The following is a 21,294-nucleotide window of genomic DNA, read 5'->3' as shown; positions in this document are numbered from 1 at the left end:
AGCTTTAGAAAATAAGATTTGGAATGTAAAGGGAGCACAGTCCTCCAGAGGAGTCGAGAGACAATGCCTATGCCCGCGCCTGTGGATGAGGTGATTCTTTAATTTAGGCTTAATTTCCTCACCCATGAAATAAAGGGATAAGAGTTATTACGGTCCCTAGCGTCCTTCCCAACACTGAGATTCCGAAGCAGAAGACCCCTGCTCAGGTAAATGTTTACTCAAACCCTCCGGCTGAGCTTCATCCTCCGCGGGGTCGGCAATAAGGACGCGTCCCCTTTAAGGCGCCAGCTTGCCAGCGGCGGCGGCCGGAAGTGTTGAAGTCCGGCCTGGCGGCGACGGTGGCGGTAGCAGCCGTGGCGGCCTCTGCGCATGCTCCGTAGCCCGCCCGCCCTGGCCGCTCGCCGCCCGCCCGACGGAGACGGTGAGGAGGGGGAGGGGTGGGCGCGCGGGCGCGGGGTGGGGTGGGGGCGGGGGGGCGGACGCGGGGGCCGCGCGGCGGCCGGCGAGGGCGGGCGGGCGCACAGGGGGCGGGGGGCTGCTGCCTCCGCGGGCGCCTCCCCACGCCCTGTGCGTGCCGCCGCCGCCGCCGGGGAGCGAGCGGACGTCGCGGCGCCGCGGGGGGGGTGGGGGGACGCTGCCGCTGGGTCCGCCCGAGCAGCCGGGCCGCCCCCAGCGCGGCCGGCCGGGCCGCCCGAACTCGGCCCGGGGCGGAGGGCGGCGGGGCCCGGGGAGCCTGGCACTGGGGGGGAGCCCCGGCGCCCCCGGACCGAGGGGCCCGGAAGTCCTCGGCTGAGGGGCCAGGAGGGGCAGGAGCGACTCCTGACTGAGGAGGCCCTGACGCCCGGGACCCTGGCGAGGGGTCTGGGGATCCTGAAGTATCCCCAGAGGCGGGGTCTGGGGAGTGCCAGGCCCTTCGCTGAAGAGCTGGGGCGAGGCCTGGGTCGTGCTGGGTTGGGGGGCGGTGCAGGAGGGGGCGAGAGGTGAGGGGAGCCGGGATGCCGACCCGGGAGCAGGCCCTCGGAACCTTGGCGGGAGAGCTAGAGCGGAGAGGGGCTTTTGCTGAGGAAAGGCGGGCCCAAGCTTCACCTGAGGAGAGGCCTCTGCCTTTCGGCCCAGGGCAAAGAGGCAGAGGCTTTTCCAAAGGCGTGGCGACGGGGCTGCGTGGTGGGAGCAGGGGACAAGGGAGGGCTCCGAGAGACGCCCGCAGGCCCCTGCCTTCCTGTAGGTGAGGGGGCGGTGGGGGACGCCGCGGAGCCTCCCGAAGTAGGAGTGAGAGAGGTCCCAACCTGTGAGGGAGCGAGAGGCACCAAATACCTCCCGACGGAAAGGCAGGGGACGGGGCAATCCGGTGTGTCGGGGCGGGGAGACCCAAGTTTCTGAAGGCCGGAGAGAAGCCGTTTGAGGGGAAGATGCCCAGACTCTTCCTCTCCGAAGTGGGGAGTTCAGCGGGTGTCTTCTGACCGAGGGGCTGGGTAGATGAGGGCGGGATCCTACTGGGGGCGTCCTGGGGAGGAACCCACCGTCCTGGAGATGAAGGCGGGTTCGAAGGAAGCCCGAAGTACCCTCCCGAGTTAGAGAAACCTCAAAACCACGCCATATGGCAGATACGAAAGGGGCTGCGAGTGGGGTCTGTTCAGGAGAACCAGGAAGTGGGCTTTTCCTCAGCCTGGACAATTACAAAAGGACGAGCAGATCATTCTAGTCTCAGAGGGCTCCCTCCTACACTCTGGGTTTGCTAAAGGGTATTGAGGTGCTTCTGGGGGGGACTTTTTCACTAAATGGATAATCCCCTAATTTGTTAGCCTTTTACCACTTACGTATATTTTAGTGTCTACTGACATGATGACTTTCATTCATCAACTTTATATTCAACAAACATCCAATAGCAAACTTGCATACACCTCTCTTGCTTTAGTTTGAGTGCTATTTTGGTCTTGTTCTAAGCAGAAGTGCCCCACACTGTAATAGGATGACTTTTCAAAGGATGTTTCTATTCTGTTGCTTCCCCAGACGTCTGCCTAGCCGTCTCCAGTAGTGACTTCTGAGTTTCATTTGCTCCGGCTCTTTCCCTCACGGTGGTCCCGTGTGGCCTTCTGTGGCTTCAGTCACGTTCCGTAGCACTCTGGATCCCCTACTAAATACATGAGAAGGGATAAAGAAGGAAAAAAATCAAGGAGTTTCGGTCTCAAGTTTTAACTTAGAAATTTCAGAATAGACTACACAGTCTACGAAAATTACACTACAGTGTGCAATACACAAATACATTTTAGGTTAGAAAAGTTCAGGATATCTGCTATTTTTTAAAAATTGTTTTAAGAGAGAGGAAGCAGGGGCAGAGAAACACTGATCTTTTTTCTTCCACTTTCTTGTGCATTCATTGGTTGACTCTTGTATGTGTCCTGACCAAGGATCAAACCCCTCCACCTTGGTGTATCAGGGTGATGCTCCAACCAACAGCTTCTGGGCCAGGGCAGGATGTCTGGTATTTCTGTCATTTCTCATTAACTTCCAACTCCCATGTCCCTGTGATTATGTGACACACACGTTTACTTTACCATGTTTTAAACGTTAGTTTTTCAGGACAAAAAATGAATTTAGAGTAGGTCAGATATTGTTTCTTTAGTTTTTCAATAGCATTTGTAAGCAGTCATGAATTTGCTTTCAATGTGTCTTTTATCTTTGAAAATAACTACAAAATTATTTTAACTTTTCATATAAATTTGGCATCTTTTTGTAATGTATTCCCTTAGAATTATAGGGAGTGTTGTAGGATTCCACAATCGATACTCTGAGGCCCTTTTCATAAAAATACCCAAAGGATCAACTAACTCTTGCCTCAGGGGTTTTTGTTGATATGAACAAGAGCCACTTTTCAGTTTACAGTCACCTCAAAGAGATGACCTTGCAGTTAGCCAGTGTAGTCTGAAGAGGTAGTTTCAGGTTACTTGCTAGGAATATGGTATTTAGGATAATAAGAGATTCAATCCAAACTGGCTTCTCTAAAGAATGTCAACATGGCATTCTTCTCCAAGTTGACTGAATCAGACCTGTGTCTCTGACACTGAGAGACATATTGTGGATAATTATCTTCTTTGATAAACTCTCAAAGTTACAGAAACAGCCAGAACATTCCTCTTGGGTGCCAAGATGTGGGAGGGCTAAGGAATAAAATACGAGTTTCTATTGAGGAAAGTATTAATCAAGTTGTTAGTCAGCCACTTATTCAGAGTGTTCTAGAGAGGACTCAACCACAGAGTAGAAGGTTGAAACTAGAAGCATCCTAATTCTGCTTCTCTAACCCATTCACCTAAACTATTAATTTTAAACATTTAAACCCCCTTTTTGGGATAATAAATTCTGTAAGCTTGATACATACTAAGGTATTACATCTTTTTAAAAAGATTTTATTTACTTTTAGAGACGGGAAGGGAGGGAAACGTATGTGTGAGAGAAACATGGATAGGTCGCCACTCTAAAGCCCCCAAGCTCCCAACAGGGGGCCTAGCCTGTAACCTAGGCATGTACCCTGACAGGAAGTCGAACTATTGACCTTTTGGTTTGCAAGTGATGCCCAACCCACTGAGCCACACTGGTCAGGGCAGGTATTACATCTTTTAAATTTATTAAATATGTAATAGTAACATAATAGTGCTTGAAAAAAATGTGTCCAACAAATGTGAGTTGTGATTATTTTAATTTGCCCTACATTTTTATAGTTTAAACTTTGACGATATCTATTGGTCCAATTATTTAAGGATTTGATGGTATATGTATGCTTCATCACATCTCTTTTTGGCTTTTTCTGCACTCACAGAACCTATTTTTTTTGTTGTTCTACTGCTAGAAGCCAGCCAAACCAGGCCATTGATTCTCTTTTTTAAAATTGTTCAATTACAGTTGTTCCAATTCTCCCCTACCCTATTACTCTCCCCTGCCCTCTCCACCCCACCCCACCACTTCCATAGTCAATCCCCACCCTGTTATCCTTGGGTCCTTTGTACATGTGATTCTCTCTTTTTTTTTCTTTCTAGTTTTAAACCTTTACATTTATTTGGGGGTAGGACTGAAGGTGAGGGTGGGTGGGGCAAGGGAAAGTGGTGGTGGAGATACCACCACTGTATTTGAATGGAGACAACTGTATTCGAACATTAATAAAAATATTTAAAAAATAAACCTTTAATTTACAGAAGTTTGAATTGTATCCTGTTTTATCTTGTGGTTACTTTTCCCCTCTAGTATGTGGCAGTACCATGCCTCTCATTCTCTTCTGTAGTTCCTTAAGAGCAGATACTGCCCTTTTTTTTTCTTTTTTTTAAGATTTTGCTTATTTGTTTTTACAGCGAGGGGAAGGGAGGGAGAAAGAGGGCAAGTGAAACATCAGTGTGTGGTTGCCTCTTGTACGCCCTCTACTGGGTATATGGCCTGCAACCTAGGTGTGTGCCATGACTGGGAATTGAACCAGCAACACTTTGGTTCACAGGCCCACACTCAATCCACTGAACGACACCAGTCAGGGCCAGATACTGCCCTTTTTCATATCCAAGGAGCCTAACTCTGCCCAATATGGAGTAGAAACTCAGTAAATAACTTGTTGAACTAGCCATACTGATGGACAATAAGCCAGGCAGCTTAGCCTAGCTACCTAAGCAAATGTATCCCCTAAGTTAGAAATGTAGAAAATTCTAGAAGTCTTTTAGGGTAAGCTGAATCATTAATTGCACAAAAAATTATTACATTTCTGCTATTTGCCAGATTGCCTTAGGAAGTTTAGATAGATGGAAGTCTGATATTTGAAAGCTATTATACTCCTGTGTCCTGGGCAGTAAGCTAGGCACAGGGAAGTTGTTGAAAAACAAAAGCAATTCTTGCTTTCCCAGAATGTTGTCTGGTGGGGAGAGCCTGACAAAATGGGATGATCATTGTGACAAGGGTGCTGCAGGCACTAAAGGAGCAAGGACATAAACTTAAATCTAGTCAAGGAAGTCACCAAAAGCCTCCCCAAGGAAGTGATGTTTTAAATAAGTCACAAGAATTTAGCAGTAACTAGCCAAATCAAAAGAAAAAGAGAATTTCAGGTAGAGGAAATAAGTTTGAAGGCTCAGGTGAGAAAATGGTGGTATGTTTGAGAAATTGGGAAAAATTCAGTGAGAGCAGCCCACATTGTGAGAGGAAGAGCTATGAGAAATGAGGCTAGCAGGATTGGCAGGGGACAGATTTGGAGGATTTTGTAAGTCATGTTAAGGTGTTTGCATGTTATTCTAACAGCAAAGGTAATCCACTGAAGGATATTTAAATAGGGAAATGGCTTGTGGCCTTTAGTAAGATTACTGTGTCTGCAGATAATGGTTTGGAGAGCAAGACCAGAGTTTAGGATATTAATGAGACACACCTGGAAAAATACAGCTGCCTGGTGGCTCAGAATATGGCGGTGGCCCCACAGATGGAGAATGGGAGATGGTTAAGAGATATATAGGTGATAGAATGGATAGGATTTGGTAGTTGATTGGCTTTAGAAAGAGAAAAAAGGAGTCAAAAATAACTTCTGTTCTGACTAGTGTGGTTCAGTTGGTTGGGCATTGTCCCAAAGCAAAAGGTCACCCATTGGATTCCTGGTGAGGGCACATGCTTGGGTTGCAGGTTTTGTCCCTGGTAGGTGCGTGTATGAGAGGCAACTGATCGATATTTCTAACTTTGATGTTTCTCTCCCTTTCTTCCTTCCTTACCCTCTCTATAAAAATAAATAAATAAAAATATTTTTAAAAAATAGTAACTCCAGCCCTGGCTGGTGTAGCTCAGTGGTTTGAGCCAGGCCCACGAACCAAAAGGTTCCCTGTTCAATTCCCAGTCAGGGCATATTCCTGGGTTGTGGGCCAGGTCTCCAGTAGGGGATGAACAAGAGGCAATCATACATTGATGTTTCTCTCCCTCTATTTCTCTTTCCCTTCCCCTCTCTCTATAAATAAATAAAATCTTTTAAAATAAATAAATAAATAATAACTCCATTTCTGGCTTGAGAAAATGGGGAGAGGCTATTGCCATTTGCTGAGGCAGGAAATAGGAACAGGTTGGGAGGGAACATGAGTTCCTTTTAAGGTGCCTTCAAGGTATTTTAAGAGACTCTTGGATATAGAAAGTGTAAATTCAGGTATCAAGCTTGTGAGAATCATAAAGGGCAGAAGTATAAGTCAGACATAAGGAATTTTAAGTAGGTCAAATACAAAAATCGATTGAACTAAGCTATGTCAGTGCCTATGATGAGCAGGTCTGTGACAGATAAAAAGATTTTTGGATAAGCACCACTTGTCCTGACTGAGAGTGCAGTGTAGTAATGAAGATAGATATCTATCTGTTCAGTTAACTGCAATACAGAGCTCAGTGTGATAAATGCTGGAGGACAGCTACAAACCAAGTATTGGGGTAATGCAGAAAAGAAAATAAATGGTTTGGCAATGGCTGTGTGGAGGAGTGGGCTTTGAACTGGGCCTGAAAGGAGGAGATGAGGGAGAAAGGAGTTTTAGGCTTAAGAAATAACAACATACAGAAACCTGAAAATATATATTATATGTTCAGAAAACAGTGGGTGGTTGGTGTGGCTGGAGTTTAAGATTCTTGGGTTATTATAGTTACAGATAAGATTGGAAAAGTATTTGGGGGCCAAACAGGGTTATGGCTTAACCCTGGAATGTTATGCTTAAGTATGTGTATTAAAGGCAGATGAGTGCTGTGGCAGAGCTGAGATACAGTTTCAGTCATCTGACTGCCAGTTATATGTTCATATTTGCATCCGTTGTGTGTTTATTCCATCCAGCATAGGCCTAGTCATTTTCACATACTTATCTAAGTAAATACAGTGCTCTTATTTCTACTTTCTCTAGTGACTCCCTTCTTCCTTTCCAATTGTGAAGACTAACACTGCAGAATATCCTGTGGCCTTCTGAGTTTTCATTAAGATTAGGACAATGCTTTGAGTTACTTTAATTTTTTTAATGATTGTATTTTTTTAATCATATATTTTATATAATGATTTATATAATCATAATATATTTTATTTTATAATTTATTTTTAGAAAAAGGAGAAGGGAGGGAGAAAGAGAGTGCGAGAAAGATCAGTGTGTGGTTGCCTCTGGTGCACCCCAGACTGGGGACCTGACCTGCAACCCAGGCACCTGCCCCTGACAGGTAACTGAACTATCGACCTTTTGGTTTGCAAGCTGGTGCACAATCCACTGAGCCACACCAGCCAGGGCACTTTGAGTTACTTTAGAGTTGAAGAGAATGTAGTGCTGGACACTGGTTTCCTCACCAGCTCTGCAAGGGAGAGGTCAGGTGAAATAATTTCTGCATTTATCCTGAAGCAGAAGGGTATTAAGTTCTAGAGGTCATACAATTTGATTCAGCATTTGTTAAACAACTACACAGTGCAAGTCATCTTTTTCTTCCCAATCAGCTAAGTTCATTTAGTCAGCAGGTATTTATTAAATACTCACAAAGGACAGAGCAGTTAATGAGATGTAATAGCTGGTTGCAAAGAAAATGGATTCCTACTCTGTAGGAGCTTACTCTTCAGGATGGAACTAGTGGTATGCTGTAAACCAGCTCTCTAGGGAAAAAAATACCCTGATTTGTAGTGCTTACCAATTTCCGTGGTGTATATACTCCCAACATCAATGATTTTAAGCTAGCAACTTGATGTCACTAAAGTTGGAGTTGGGAAGTGATGTACACAGTTGGTTCTTAGGAGCTGGTAGAGCTGGTAAAGCACACCATTGGATGAATCACTCATACCAGGAAAACCTACAATAGCAAGTGAATACTGAGGCATTTCGGGAAAGATCAGAGCCAATGTTAGTACCATGTCACATTCCCATCTTTTTCAGGGGACCATGATCTCCAGGGTGCCCTCGGATTTGGGTAGTTATTATCGTGATGTTCCTCTCTTGTGGTTGCCATCTTTTCAAACCAGATGAAGTTACTGGTGCTTCTTGTTTCTGACAGCAGTTTCAGCTATCTGACTTCATGTGAAAGATGGCTAATGCGGAAGTGAGTGTCCCAGTGGGGGATGTGGTTGTGGTACCCACTGAAGGAAATGAAGGGGAGAACCCTGAAGACACTAAAACCCAAGTGATCTTGCAGTTACAGCCTGTGCAACAAGGGTAAGTGACCAAAGATATGGATATTTTAAAATACTTGGAAGGTTTAAAGAGTGGGGAAATTATAACTTGATGGTTGTTTATCACAATGGAACATGCAACATTAATCTCAGAGCTGGCCAAGTTTTCATCTCTGTAATAACATGTTGAGTGCTATATTTGTCATTTCAATACTTATTACAACAATTAGCTGTTTCCTTGTATCTTCTCCTCTTCTTCATTGTGAGCTTCTTGAGAGTAAGTTACATGGCTCCCTCATTTTATTTATCTACACTATTTAGTATGGGGTCTTCGCACATGTTTGCCAAAAGACAGTGTAGTTACAGTCAGAGGAGATTAGGCAAGGCAACTATAAAACTATTCCTACAAGAAGCTCTCTGGACTGTCATGGGTGTACAAATTATCAACCTTAGTCTATCAAAAATAATATATAAACTACCTCCTATTACACAGTGTATTATAAAGATGTTAGAAGAAATACAGCACATGGTTCCCACTGTCATGAAACTTGCAGTCTAGCTGTGCAAACTGAGAAAAAATTATATATAAAGAAAAAATATATATATAGAGAGAGATATCACTTACATGGCAAAATCTAACAAGTACTGAATGGCATGGTTAGGAAGTGCTCTCAATAAATTCAGGGGACCTCTATGAATTTGAAAAAAGAGATAAGTTTTAAAAACTGGTCTGTGGTCGTAAAGATTAAGTAAGAATTGCATCTACAAAGAGAACGGAAGGATAGTTATTTTACCTTGGGGAATGTATGAGTCTTCATATGATTAGAAATGTTCTTGAGCAAACATATAATCCAATCCTAATCTACTAAGTAATGTACCTTGTCTAAACACTTCTGGAAAAACACAATCAACTTTTCTTGGTAATTTTTTTTTTTTTTTAATTTTTTTTATTTATTTATCTTTAGAAGGGAAGGGAAGGAGAGAAGGAGAGGTTGGGGGTTTTGGAAAAAACATTTTAAAATAGAAAATATTAAATTTACATAAAAATAAAGAAAATTGTGATGTAAGCACCCATCACCCAGCTTCAACAATTATCAGCATATGGCCAATCTTATTCATCTCTACATTCACCTACTCCTGAATTTTTTTGAGGCAAATCTCAGACATTAATATGTATCTGTAAGGTAAGGACATTTTAGCTTTAAAAATATAACCACAGTTTGCTGATATTTCTGAATATTGTTAAGCATGGGGAAATATTTTAAGATTTATAAGGGAAAGGTGATATATGATAAATCCTGACATAGAGTTAATAGAGTGATTTAAATTTTTATTGGCACCAAAAGATTATGCATGTTTATTAAAATTCACTTGTGTGCGAATTTCATTTGTTACACACACATAATCGTAGTTGTGATCCTTTGGTACATAAAGAAGAATTAAGGAGTAGGTCCTTCATTTGTTGCCAGCTTTATTTTTCTCATGGAGTCATTATTTCTTCTACCTTTCCAAAGTGCCCCAGAGAGCTTTTGAGATCTTGCTCCCCAGCATGCTGTCAATTTGGCTCAAATATATTTTTATTTTATTTTTTTTCTTCTTTTTTTAAAAAAAATATATTTTATCGATTATGCCATTACAGTTGCTCTGTTTCCCCCCCTTCATTCCCCTCCACCCTGCATACCCCTCCCCCCATTCCCCCCTTTAGTTTATGACCACGTGTCTCAAGTTCTTTAGATTCTATATTTCCAATACTATTCTTGCCCTCCCCCCTATTTTCTGCCTACCATCTATGCTACTCATTTTCTGTACCTTCTCCCCCCTTCTCCTCCTCCCACTCCCCTGTTGCTAACCCTCCATGTGATCTTCATTTCTGTGGTTCTGCTCCTGATCTAGCTGTCCTCTTAGTTTGCTTTTGTTTTAGGTGTGGTTCTTAATAACTGTGAGTTTGTTGTCCTTTCACTGTTCATCTTTTTTATCTTCTTTTTCTTAGATAAGTCCCTTTAACATTTCATATAATAAGGGCTTGGTGATGATGAACTCCTTGAATTTGATCTTATCTGAGAAGTACTTTATCTGTCCTTCCATTCTAAATGAAAACTTTGCTAGATAGAGCAATCTTGGATGTAGGTCTTTGGATTTCATGACTTGGAATACTTCTTTCCAGCTCCTTCTTGCCTGTAAGGTCTCTTTTGAGAAATCTGCTGACAGTCTGATGGGAACTCCTTTGTAGGAGTGACTGTCCCCTTATCTCTTGCTGCTTCTAGGATTCTCTCCTTCATTGTAATCTTGGCTACTGTAATTATGATGTGCCTTGGTGTGTTCCTTCTTGGGTCCAACTTCTTTGGGACTCTCTGAGCTTCCTGGATTTCCTGGAAGTCTATTTCCTTTGGCAGATTGGGGATTTCCTTTGGCAGATTTCCTTTATTATTTGTTCAAATAAGTTTTCCACTGGTGGCTATTCCTCTTCCCCTTCTGGTACCCCTGTAATTTGGATGTTGGTGCCTTTAAAGATGTCCTGGAGGTTCCTAAGTCTCTCCTCATTTTTTTGAATTCTTGTTTCTTCATCCTTTTCTGTTTGGTCCTTTTTTTCTTCCTTCTGGTCTACTCCCTTGATTTGAGTCCCAGTTTCCTTGCCATTACTATTGGTTTTCTGTGCATTTTCCTTCATTTCAATTAGTTTAGCCTTCATTTGTTTGTCTAATTTGTGACTAAAATCAACCAGTTCTGTGAGCATCTTGATCACCAGTGTTTGAATTGTGCATCTGATAGGTTGGCAATTTCTTGTTCGCTTAGATTTATCAGCTCTGGGGCTTTGAGTTCTTCTTCAGCCATGTTTTGGTCTGTTCTTGCCTGTTGCGTAGGAGCAGAGCCTTAGATGTTCACCAGGGCGGGGCCACCCAGGTCGCTGGTTTATGACGCTCTATGTGGGGGCGGGGTCAGAGAGGGACAATGGTGGTCCCCTCTGTGGCTTCCCGCCACTGGGGCCTGCGAGGTCTGTCTCACCAGTTGCTCCTTCACTGGTTTATCTGCGTGAAAATGTGTGACAGTGGTCAGCCCTCAGTGAGTCCACCACTTTGTGCCCTCAGTGGGTCCGCCTGCTACTCCACACCTGGGATCCGCCCACTGCCTGCCCGCCTGGGTCTCGCGCCTGGGTTGGTCCGGTGGATCTTTCCTGCCCGACCACGCTCTGCTGCTGGCTCTGCCCCTCTTACCGGTTTGGCTGAAGGGTTCGTTGTTGTTGTTGTTGTCAGACTTCCATATAGTTCAATTTTCTGTGGTTTGGCTGCGTTTTTGTTGCTAAAACTTTGTTGTTTTTAAACTTGGTTTTGGGTGGAGGTACAGTGCTTCCACCTACGCCTCCATCTTGGCGGAAGTCTTGTCTCTTTTTTTTTTTATAAATATTTTATTATTTGTTTATCTTTAGAGGGGAGGGGGGGAAGGAGAGAGGGAGAGAAACATCAATGTATGGTTGCCTTTTGTGCATCCCCTGCTGGGAACTGGCCTGCAGGGAACCGGCCTGCAACCCAGGCATGTGCCCTGACTGGGAATCGAACCGCGATCGTGTGGTTCGCAGGCCCGCGCTCAATCCACTGAGCTACACCAGCCAGGGCTTGTCTCTTAATTTTTTAGTAGCCTCTGCTCATGTCAACAGTTTGGTTATGGTGCCTTTTAAAAAATGCTGTATCATAATGTGTGTCAACTGTAATTGAAAAAAATGTTTAAAAGTGATTTTTTAAGGCCCTGGCTGGTGTAGCTCATGGATTGAGCACGGTCCTGTGAAGCAAAGGATCGCGGTTCGATTCTGACTCAGGCCACATGCCTGGGTTGCAGGCCAGTTCCCAGCAGGGGACACGTGAGAGGCAACCATACATTGATATTTCTCTCCCTCTCTCCTTCCCTTCCCCTCTGAAGATAAATAAATAAAATCTTAAAATAAAAAAGCTTTATTAAAAAATAGATAAATAAAGTGCTTGCCCTGGCCAGGTGTTGTCCCATATACCAAAAGGGTTGCCGGTTTGATTCCTAGTCAGGGCATATACCTGGGTTGTAGGTTCAATACTGGGGGGGGGTCAGTGTGTGTGTGGAAGGTAGCTGATTGAGGTTTCTCTTTCACATTGATGTCTTTTCTTTTTTTTTTTTTAATTTTTTTTAAAGATTTTATTTATTTATCTTTAGAGGGGAAGGGAAAGAGAGAGGAGGAGAAACATCAATGTATGGTTGCCTTTCGTGCGTCCCCTGCTGTGAACTGGCCTGCAGGGAACCGGCCTGCAACCCCGGTATGTGCCCTGACTGGGAATCGAACTGCGATTGTCTGGTTCGCAGGCCCGTGGTCAATCCACTGAGCTACACCAGCCAGGGCTACATTGATGTCTTTTCTCTCTCATTTTTTCTCTCTCTCTCTAAAATGAGCATATCCTTGGGTGAGGATTAAAAAATAAAAAATGCTAAAGTGCTTAAAAATGCTTTGGTGTCTAGATTCCAAGGGTCATCAGCTTCTCTGGTGAGCATTGCTTCTTGTCTTGAACTGTCCAACAGTATTACTTTATAGTCTTGATAAGGTAATTCTATAATATGACTTAATCTTATGCTTGAAGTAATATTTCATGTCATGAGCTTTTAAAGTTTTGAAGGGGAAAGTCTGGTGTAAAATATAGTAGCAAGAGGAACTTTCTGTTGAGGTGAGGAAAGTTGTTAATTTATTTCCATGGTAATAGCTGCTAAGCAGTTATGGGCAACTTAGAGTTTAAAAATAATGGGGAACTAGTCAAAGCACTAACATACAGTTGTGAAGTATATTTGTTTTATTCCTTTTGAGATAGATTAAAAGAATTCTTAACCGCCCTGCTGTGAATATTAATTTTTTCATGATTTATGTAGTTTGTTTATCGATGGACACTTTTACAACAGGATTTATGAAGCTGGGTCTGAGAACAACACAGCAGTTGTGGCAGTAGAAACTCACACGATACACAAAATTGAAGAAGGTATTGGTAAGTCTTTTTGATATTCTAGTACATTTGACCTTAACTTCCTTAATTGGGATTTCTTGCCTTTGTGCCTTTTTCATCCTACTTAGTATGCCCTGTTAATACTGTTAATCAATTTGATGGTGGCACATCTAGAGACCACTGATTAAGGTGCTAGGGCTGTCAGCTGATTGTTGAACATCAATTTGTTAGGGTTGTGGAAAAGATTTTTCATCTATTAAAGTCCCACAAAGAAATTAGAACCTCAAGGTTGATTTTTGTCATCAGGAAAGTTGTTGATGAAGACTGATGAGGTGTTCACTAATAGACAGTTAGTGGAAAGAAACTTTGAAATTAGACAAACTTGAGTTTAAAGCCTACTTTCCCATTTAGCTGTGTGTCCTTGGAGGTGTTACTTTTACCTTTTGGAGTCCCACATACAACATGTAAAACATAGAAAATAATCGCTGCTTCCCAGGATTATTGCAAGAACAAAATAAGATTAAGTGCATCAAAGCGTATAGCACAGTGTCTGTTGCATAGTGGGAGCTCAGTAAAAGAGCTGTCATGCCTAACTTCTTCCAGAGGATTTCTAAACAACACCAGCCAGTGTAAACTGTTAGCCCTTGAGAGGAACCAAGAGACTAAAGATTTTGAATTGAACTTTGGGGAAGAGTGTTCAATAAATAACTGTGTTTTTTTTTTTCTCATTATCAGATGCAAGTACTATAGAAGCAAATGAGGATATGGAAATTGCTTACCCCATAACTTGTGGGGAGAGCAAAGCCATTCTTCTTTGGAAGAAGTTTGTATGTCCAGGAATAAATGTAAAGTGTGTCAAGGTAATTGTCTTTTCTCCTTGCTGAAACCTACTTTGGGGCTCCTTGTTTTCAAAAGGCATGGTTCCAGTGCCTCTTTCTTCTACTGTATCAGTATTTTTAATTTTGTGGCTGTAGTCCTATTGCATCATAGTAAACGAAAACAACTTTGGAGTCAAAACTGATCTGGATTCAAGTCCCACCAGAATAGAAGTTTCATGAGAGCTGAGAACCTGTCAGTCTTGTTCCCCAGTGTATCTCCAGCACTTAGAATGGTACTTGGTGTATTTATCAAAAAATATTTGTTGAATAAATGAATGGAGTCCCATCTCTATTACTGATTAGGTGGGTGACCTTGAGCAAGTTATTCAATATTTTAGAACCTCATATATTAAAATATGAATAATCATATATGTCCCCATTGTTAGCCACAACTATACCCATAGATAGTAGTCACCATCGGTGGCATCATCCTAGAATCATTAAAGATTATGTAGTTTTGACACTTTGCAGTGCTATTGGTTCTTACTGTACTTAATCCTTCTATCATATCCTGAATCTTATCATTAAGGCTGGATAGATTGTTTTAGTTTATTTAAACAGCCTTTATAACATTGAATCCAACCACCTGATTCAGAGCATAAATGGATTTTATTTTTTATTTTTAAAAAGATTTTATTTATTTATTTTTAGAAAGAGGGGAAGGAAAGGAGGAAGAGAGGGAGAGGAACATCAATCTGTGGTTGCCTCTCATATGGCCCCCACTGGGGACCTGGCTGCAACCCAGGCATGTGCCCTGACTGGGAATCGAACCAGTGACCCTTTGGTTCACAGCCTGTGCTCAATCCACTCAGCTATACCAGCCAGGGCCATAAATGGATTTTAAATGCTAATTAGTATATTAATCTCTGATCTTCCTCGTGTCATCTGTAGCTTTCAACCAGGATGGGGCACTGTGCTTAGAGAAGGATCATCTTCCCTGGCACAATAGGGCAAAAGGTTGGATAATAAAAGACTATGACTTAAGATGCCATCTGGGTATTTTTTGTATATAACAAGTAGAGTTATCTCTTTGTTTGTCTCTTCCTGCCTAAGTTGACATTGTATTATTTTGGACTTTTCTTTTTACTTTAGTTCAATGATCAGTTGATCAGCCCCAAGCATTTTGTTCATCTGGCTGGCAAGTCCACCCTAAAGGACTGGAAGAGAGCCATTCGTTTGGGTGGAATTATGCTCAGGTGAGCTCTAATACTAAGAACATACCTTTCAACTGACTTTGGGGCATTTAATCATGGTAGAATCCAGCGAATTCAGTCTTTTCTCTTTAATTTGAAATTTTTATTCTGTCTGAAGGATTAGCTTAAGAAATTCATGTGTTATTTGACCTTCATTAACTTGTTCTTTAAAAAACTCTTAAAGAAAGTGAATTTGATTCCCAAATTCACTCTTCCCAGCATCTAGGGCAAATTTTTCTAATGTTAAGATGATGGGTAGGGTCCTTCAGGGCAGAGAAACTCAAGAGCAGGTGATAGTCCTGCTTGAGATCATCGGTCATAGGCAGAGCTAAGCCTGATGCTGAGGAAGCATGACAGCCACAGAGAAGTGTAGGCTGACTGGCAAATCCTGGGATAATCCGGTAAAAGTAGAAGGGTGCTGTTAATAAGTATCAAAGATGCCCAGTAAATGCAGTCTTTGCCATCACTGTACTACAGAAATAAAATTCAGAATGTATAATATCCCCAACTCCCTCTCTTTATGCAACAAGTTTACTATTATAATGTTTCCCCTCTGAAAAGTAACATTAGTTGATTCAGTTCGTACTCATTCTTTGAGCACTCACCTAATGATAGAAAATTTTCGACTTTTTTTTTTTAAAGAGAGGGGAGGGGAAGGAGACAGTGAGGGAGAGAATCATCGTTGTGAGAGAAACATCAGTGGGTTGCCTCTTATACACACACTAACTGGGGACTGAACCGACAAGCGAGGCATGTATCATCGCCGGGAATCGAGCCAGTGACCTTTTGTTTTGCAGGATGGTGCCCAACCAACTGAGCCACACCAGTCAGGGCTTGATATAAAATTTTTAAATGTGGTCAGGAATTAAAAGTTCCACACAGAACATGTTCCGAGAGTCTCAGAAACATCTCATTTTTTATCTTCAATTCTTTTTTTTTGAGAGAGAGGAGAAGGGAGAGGGAGAGAAACATCAATGTGTGGTTGCCTCTTAAGTTGGGGACCTGGCCTGCAACCCAGGCATGCACTCTGACCGGGAATTGAACCAGTGACCCTTTGGTTCGCAGTCCAGCACTCAGTCCACTGAGCCACACCAGCCAGGGCTGTCTTCAGTTCTTTTTAAGGAATCTGTCTTAAGAAAAATCTGTAATACTTGTAGAGATTCAAGCATAAATATTTTGATTATAATGTTATTTATAATGAAAATTAGTCTATCCTATGTCTTTTTTTTTTAAAGATTTCATTTATTCATTTTTAGACAGAGGGGAAAAGAAGGAGAAAGAGAGGGAGAGAAACATCAGTGTATGGCTGTCTCTGGAACACCCCTTACTGGGGACCTGGCCCACAATGTAGGCATGTGCCCTGACTGGGAATCGAACCTCGACCTTTTGGTTTGCAGCCGTGCTCAACCCACTGAGCTATACCAGCCATAGCAAATTAGTCTACTTTAATATACAGTCAAGATATACCTAAAGTAAATTATGGCTAACCTCAGTATATATAAGTATATACTATGGGATATGATGCAGTAATTAAAATATTTCTAAAAAGTTTTTACATGCAAAAATGATTATAATATAGTGCAAGAAAGAAAATAAAATGTAAATCAGTTAAACAGTGTGATTTTACTTGTGCTAAGTTCACAAGCAGTGCTGGCTGGTGTGGCTCAGTGAATTGAGTGCTGGCCTACCGACTGAAGGGCTGCAGTTCAGTTTCCAGCTATGGGACATGCCTGGGTTATGGGCCAGGTCGCCAGCTGGGGGAGTGCAAGGGGCAGCCAGTCTGTTTTTCTCACACATCGATGTTTCTGTCCTTCTCTTTCTCCCTTCTTTCCCTTCTCTCTAGAAATAAATAATTAAAATACTTACAAAGAATAGTCCAAAATGCCAAAATGTTGACATTATCTCTGTGTTGTAGGGTTTTTTTAAGGGCAGTTGTTTTCTTCATAGTTTTCTGTATTTTTTCATTAAAAATGTTATTTTTTTCCTTCACCTATTATTTTTATAGTCAGACACATAATTAAAAAATATTCATCCCAGATGATTTGTACACAGAAATGAGTAGTTGATTGAAATGGGGAGGAACACTTTTAACTCCTATTTTTGTTGTTCTTGGCCTATTTTATTTGCCAGAAAAACAAGCATATGTGAACTTTCTTCAAATGTAAAATGAAACAAGAATACCTAAAAACATCTTTAGTAAAAGACAAGTAACAATATAAGACAGCTTACTATAATTAAAATACTGCATGGTTTTGCTCATGGCCCATCATAACAATGTCTTGTGAATCCAGTTCTAAGGACATCTTATATTGGGGGTTTAGTTTAATCAGCCCTGTTATGTATTTATTCGAGAGTTGTTATCAATTTTTTTTAAAGATTTTATTTATCTTTAGAGGGGAAGGGAAGGAGAGAGGGAGAGAAACATCAGTGTGTAGTTGCCTTTTGTGTGTCTCCTGCTGGGAACTGGCCTGCAGGGAACCGGCCTGCAACCCCAGTTTGTGCCCTGACTGGGAATCGAACTGCGATTGTCTGGTTCGCAGGCCCATACTCAATCCACTGAGCTACACCAGCCAGGGCTTGTTATCAATTTTTTTAAGGGAAGAAACATGCTGAAGTTTTATGTCTCCAAAAGTGACAACAGATCTAGATGGTCTAGAAATACTAACACATCAGAATGCCATCACCAAATTCTAATTCCTTTGTGGCATTTCTCAGCTGTGCTGGGATATGAGGCAGTCTTTTTTTACCTTTTTGGATTTGGTTTCAATGAGATTCTATGGGGAAACTTAGCTATTGTCAGGAGTATACAACTAAGGCTTAGTGACAATGGGACATAAAAGAGAGTATTCTTGAGTAGACTAGGGAGGGAAGAGGAGTACTTGTAAATGTGGTCAGGACCAATGAGAATTTTATACTCCCAATTAGAATTTTTGCAACCTAATGACTTTTAAAACTATCAGGTTTCACTAATCTACAAAGTAGACTCAGCATCTTGTCTCTATTTGTCCCTGAAGCCTGGTTTCCTTTTGATGAAGTACAGGCTAAACTGGGATTTCTTATCTCCCTTTGTGCAGGAAAATGATGGATTCTGGACAAATTGATTTTTACCAACATGATAAGGTTTGCTCCAATACCTGCAGAAGCACCAAATTTGATCTTCTTATCAGCAGTGCAAGAGCTCCAGTGCCAGGACAGCAGACAAGTGTGGTGCAGACACCCACTTCGGCCGATGGTAGGGGGTAGGAAACCACCTGAAAACCCATTGTATTTTTCAGTAGCACTTTCCCTTCGTTTCTCCTTTGTGTTTCTTAATTTCAGTTCTCATGAGTGGTGATGTCCCTGTAATCATGGGTGGGGTTCCATGCTTTACAAACAGATCTTTGTTTTCTCCCAAATGATTCCTATTGACTACCTTCCCTTATTTCTTTCTTGCAATGCACAGTAAACATTAGAAAGATGGTTCAGTAGTCATAGTGCTTATTCAGTGATCTTGCTTGGGTGCCACTTGGCATAGTTTTGAAATTAGATTGTTTTGAAAATCCTTTGCTCTACTAGTGGTCAAAGCAGGAAGTTCAGTTGGAATGGTGAATGGTTTTTAATTGATAAACTGAGATGTATCAAAGACAATTTATCTTTGGCTGGGATGGACTCTGGGTGACTCTTGCTATAAGGATCAAAGAGCCGTGACCGGAAGGGATCCAGATAACCAAGCTGAGGCTTCCTCACAAATGAGACAGGATGGGCAGACACTTAACTTCAGTATTGTTGAGTTTGGGACTAGGGCTCCCTGTGCATCTCCAGGACAGATATAACCATGTGAGATTATTAAGGATTCAGTTAGTCCAGCTGGAGATTTAGTACAGTTAAAATTCTTAGAATATGTATCAGTTACTTCCAGAAAACTTACAAATATGCCTGACAGAGCAGCAAGAATGATAAAGGATGTAAGGGAAGTAATGTTCTTTAAAAATGCATCTTACTTTTTTTTGGGTCAGACCTAGTATTCCGTAAGTAACAACTGGGTAAGTAAAAGCTGAATCTTTTTCAGGAAAGTATAAAATATCTAGCAGTTTGAATTTTTGTTGATATGACTCACTTGAAAAGTGAAAAATGCTGTAAAATTACATAATCCTTTTTATTGGGCCAAAACTTTTTTATTTAACTGATTACCAATATTGATACCACTTTGCTTGATTATTGATATCCTCCAGCTTGTAGAGTTTACACTTGTCTTTATTTCTATCTCAGTTTGATTTTTTTAGTTCTCTTTGTTTACAACTGACAGCAAAAGTGTTTTCCTCTGTGCATCTACTATTTGTGGTCTCATCTGATTTTTTTGAGGTCTAATTTCTCTTGTTTTCTCTTACATCAGCTGATAAATAAGTTATAGCAACTTCACATAGTGTAGATGGTTCGTATCAAACAGGCCTGTATTTAATAGGGCTCTTGGCTAAGCACTATACTTTTCTCTTACATTATTTCTGGTCCTTCTCATCCTCACTAAGTCTGGGGCAAGTAGCCTGGCAGTTATGCCCACCTTAAGTCTCTTTCAAAAATATACCTGCTCGAAAAGCAGATTGTTCTTTTTTTAAGATTGTATTTATTTTTTCAAAGATTTTATTTATTTATTTTTAGAGACAGGGGAAGGGAAGGAGAGAAACATCAATGTGTGGTTGCCATTCCCATGCCCCCTTGTGAGGACCTGGCCAGCAACCCAGGCATTAGTTCTGACTGGGAATTGAATCAGCAACCCTTTGGTTCGCAGGCCTGTGCTCAATCACTGAGATACACCAGCTAGGTATTTATTTATTTTTAGAGAGAGGGGAAGGGAGGGAGAAAGAGAGAAACATTGATGTGTGAGAGATACATCAATCGTTTGCCTCTCACATTCCCCCAACTGGTGACCTGCCCCACAACCCAGGCATGTGCCCTGACAGGGAATCGAACAAGCAACCTTTCAGTTTTCAGGCTGGCACTCAATGTACACCAGCCAGGGCCAGATTGTTCTTTTGTAATTTTGTAAGTTACCTTAACTTTCTATTCAGAGTAAGAAGAAAACTTTTTTTTTATTTTGCAAGGTAGGTTTTCTTTAGAAAATCTAATATTCATCCTGGCTTTTCTAGTGTTCCAGCTTTTAATATAGGGCTCTTCAGGCAAAAAGCCAGAATGTTAAATGAAATAACAGGGTCTCTTTGTCTATGAATATGAGATGGAGGATAGCTATGACTGTTTCATAAAATTCACTGGCCTTACCTCTAATGGACTGCTTTTAGGTAACATCACACAGATCGCCATTTCAGAAGAGAGCATGGAAGAAGCAGGGATAGAATGGAACTCAGCTCTCACTGCTGCTGTCACCATGGCCACAGAGGAGGGAATGAAGAAAGACTCAGAAGAAATTTCAGGTACTTTTTTCTGGTGCTCAGACATCTTGCAGGGTTTTCTGACCTTATCACCATTATGATAGGGAAACAAAAGACCTCTTAATTACTTTTGTTGTTCTTTCTGGTTCATATTAATACTAACTATTGCTGCAAACTTCTTTTATCCATGCAACAGCCCTGCAAAGTCACGTTTTATACATGAAGAAATTGAGGTTCAGAAAGGTTCAACAACTTGCCTAATGTCAGTCATATAACCTATAAGTATTAGAGCTGAATTCAGCTGAGTTTGACTCTGTAGCCCATGCTTTTCATCCTCTCATACTGCCTCCATCTTTGGTACATTTGTTAGATAAACCAAGCTGCAAGGTGTTAGAAGAAAAAAGTAGGTAGCAGGTGGTGTAGAAGATGGTAATTAATAATGATTCACTTAGAGGGGACCAGGAAAAGCTTCACATCATCCTCCAGTCATATATTCATTTAACAGATATTTATGCTGCATATTTTCAATTGGTGCTCTTGCTAGATGCTAGACAGGTAAATGAAAAGATATAGCCTCTGACTTCAGGGAGCTTATAATAATGCCTGTGCAACTATTTTAGTTTGTTTTTTTAACTATGATTAGGGCAAATACATCTTTATTTTTTTAGAATATCTTTAACATCTTTTATTACTTTTAGAATTAAATTATTTAAATAATATCTAATATTTAATGTTTAATTTAATATATTTATTAGAGGAAGGTACCTATTCCTTGTAGCCAGAGCCATGACAAATTATGGG

At 41.5% G+C, this 21,294-nt stretch overlaps 1 protein-coding gene across 4 annotated transcripts in view; it reads left to right on the top strand.

The window, feature by feature from the left end:
• The first annotated feature begins 332 nt into the window (after positions 1-332).
• Positions 333-21,294, top strand: part of GMEB1 (glucocorticoid modulatory element binding protein 1) — a 35,990-nt gene continuing 15,028 nt past the window's right edge. The window contains exons 1-8 of one of the 4 annotated variants that reach the window (XM_053660539.1): positions 1,047-3,602; positions 7,068-7,179; positions 7,996-8,153; positions 12,989-13,101; positions 13,795-13,919; positions 15,030-15,133; positions 18,205-18,362; positions 20,404-20,535. In XM_053660539.1, coding sequence (XP_053516514.1) covers positions 8,026-8,153; positions 12,989-13,101; positions 13,795-13,919; positions 15,030-15,133; positions 18,205-18,362; positions 20,404-20,535 — 760 coding nt within the window. In that variant the 5' untranslated portion in view covers positions 1,047-3,602; positions 7,068-7,179; positions 7,996-8,025. Of the gene's footprint in view, positions 422-1,046; positions 3,603-7,067; positions 7,180-7,995; positions 8,154-12,988; positions 13,102-13,794; positions 13,920-15,029; positions 15,134-18,204; positions 18,363-20,403; positions 20,536-21,294 lie in introns of those variants that run through there. The other 3 variants (XM_053660538.1, XM_053660540.1, XM_037149587.2) reach the window with 3 other exon arrangements.

The sequence above is a fragment of the Artibeus jamaicensis genome, unplaced genomic scaffold, assembly GCF_021234435.1.
Source record: "Artibeus jamaicensis isolate MK-2021 breed Jamaican fruit bat unplaced genomic scaffold, CSHL_Jam_final scaffold_847, whole genome shotgun sequence".
NCBI lineage: Eukaryota > Metazoa > Chordata > Mammalia > Chiroptera > Phyllostomidae > Artibeus > Artibeus jamaicensis.
Note: the sequence above shows the minus strand (reverse complement) of the source record. Positions and strands in the feature narration are given on the sequence as shown.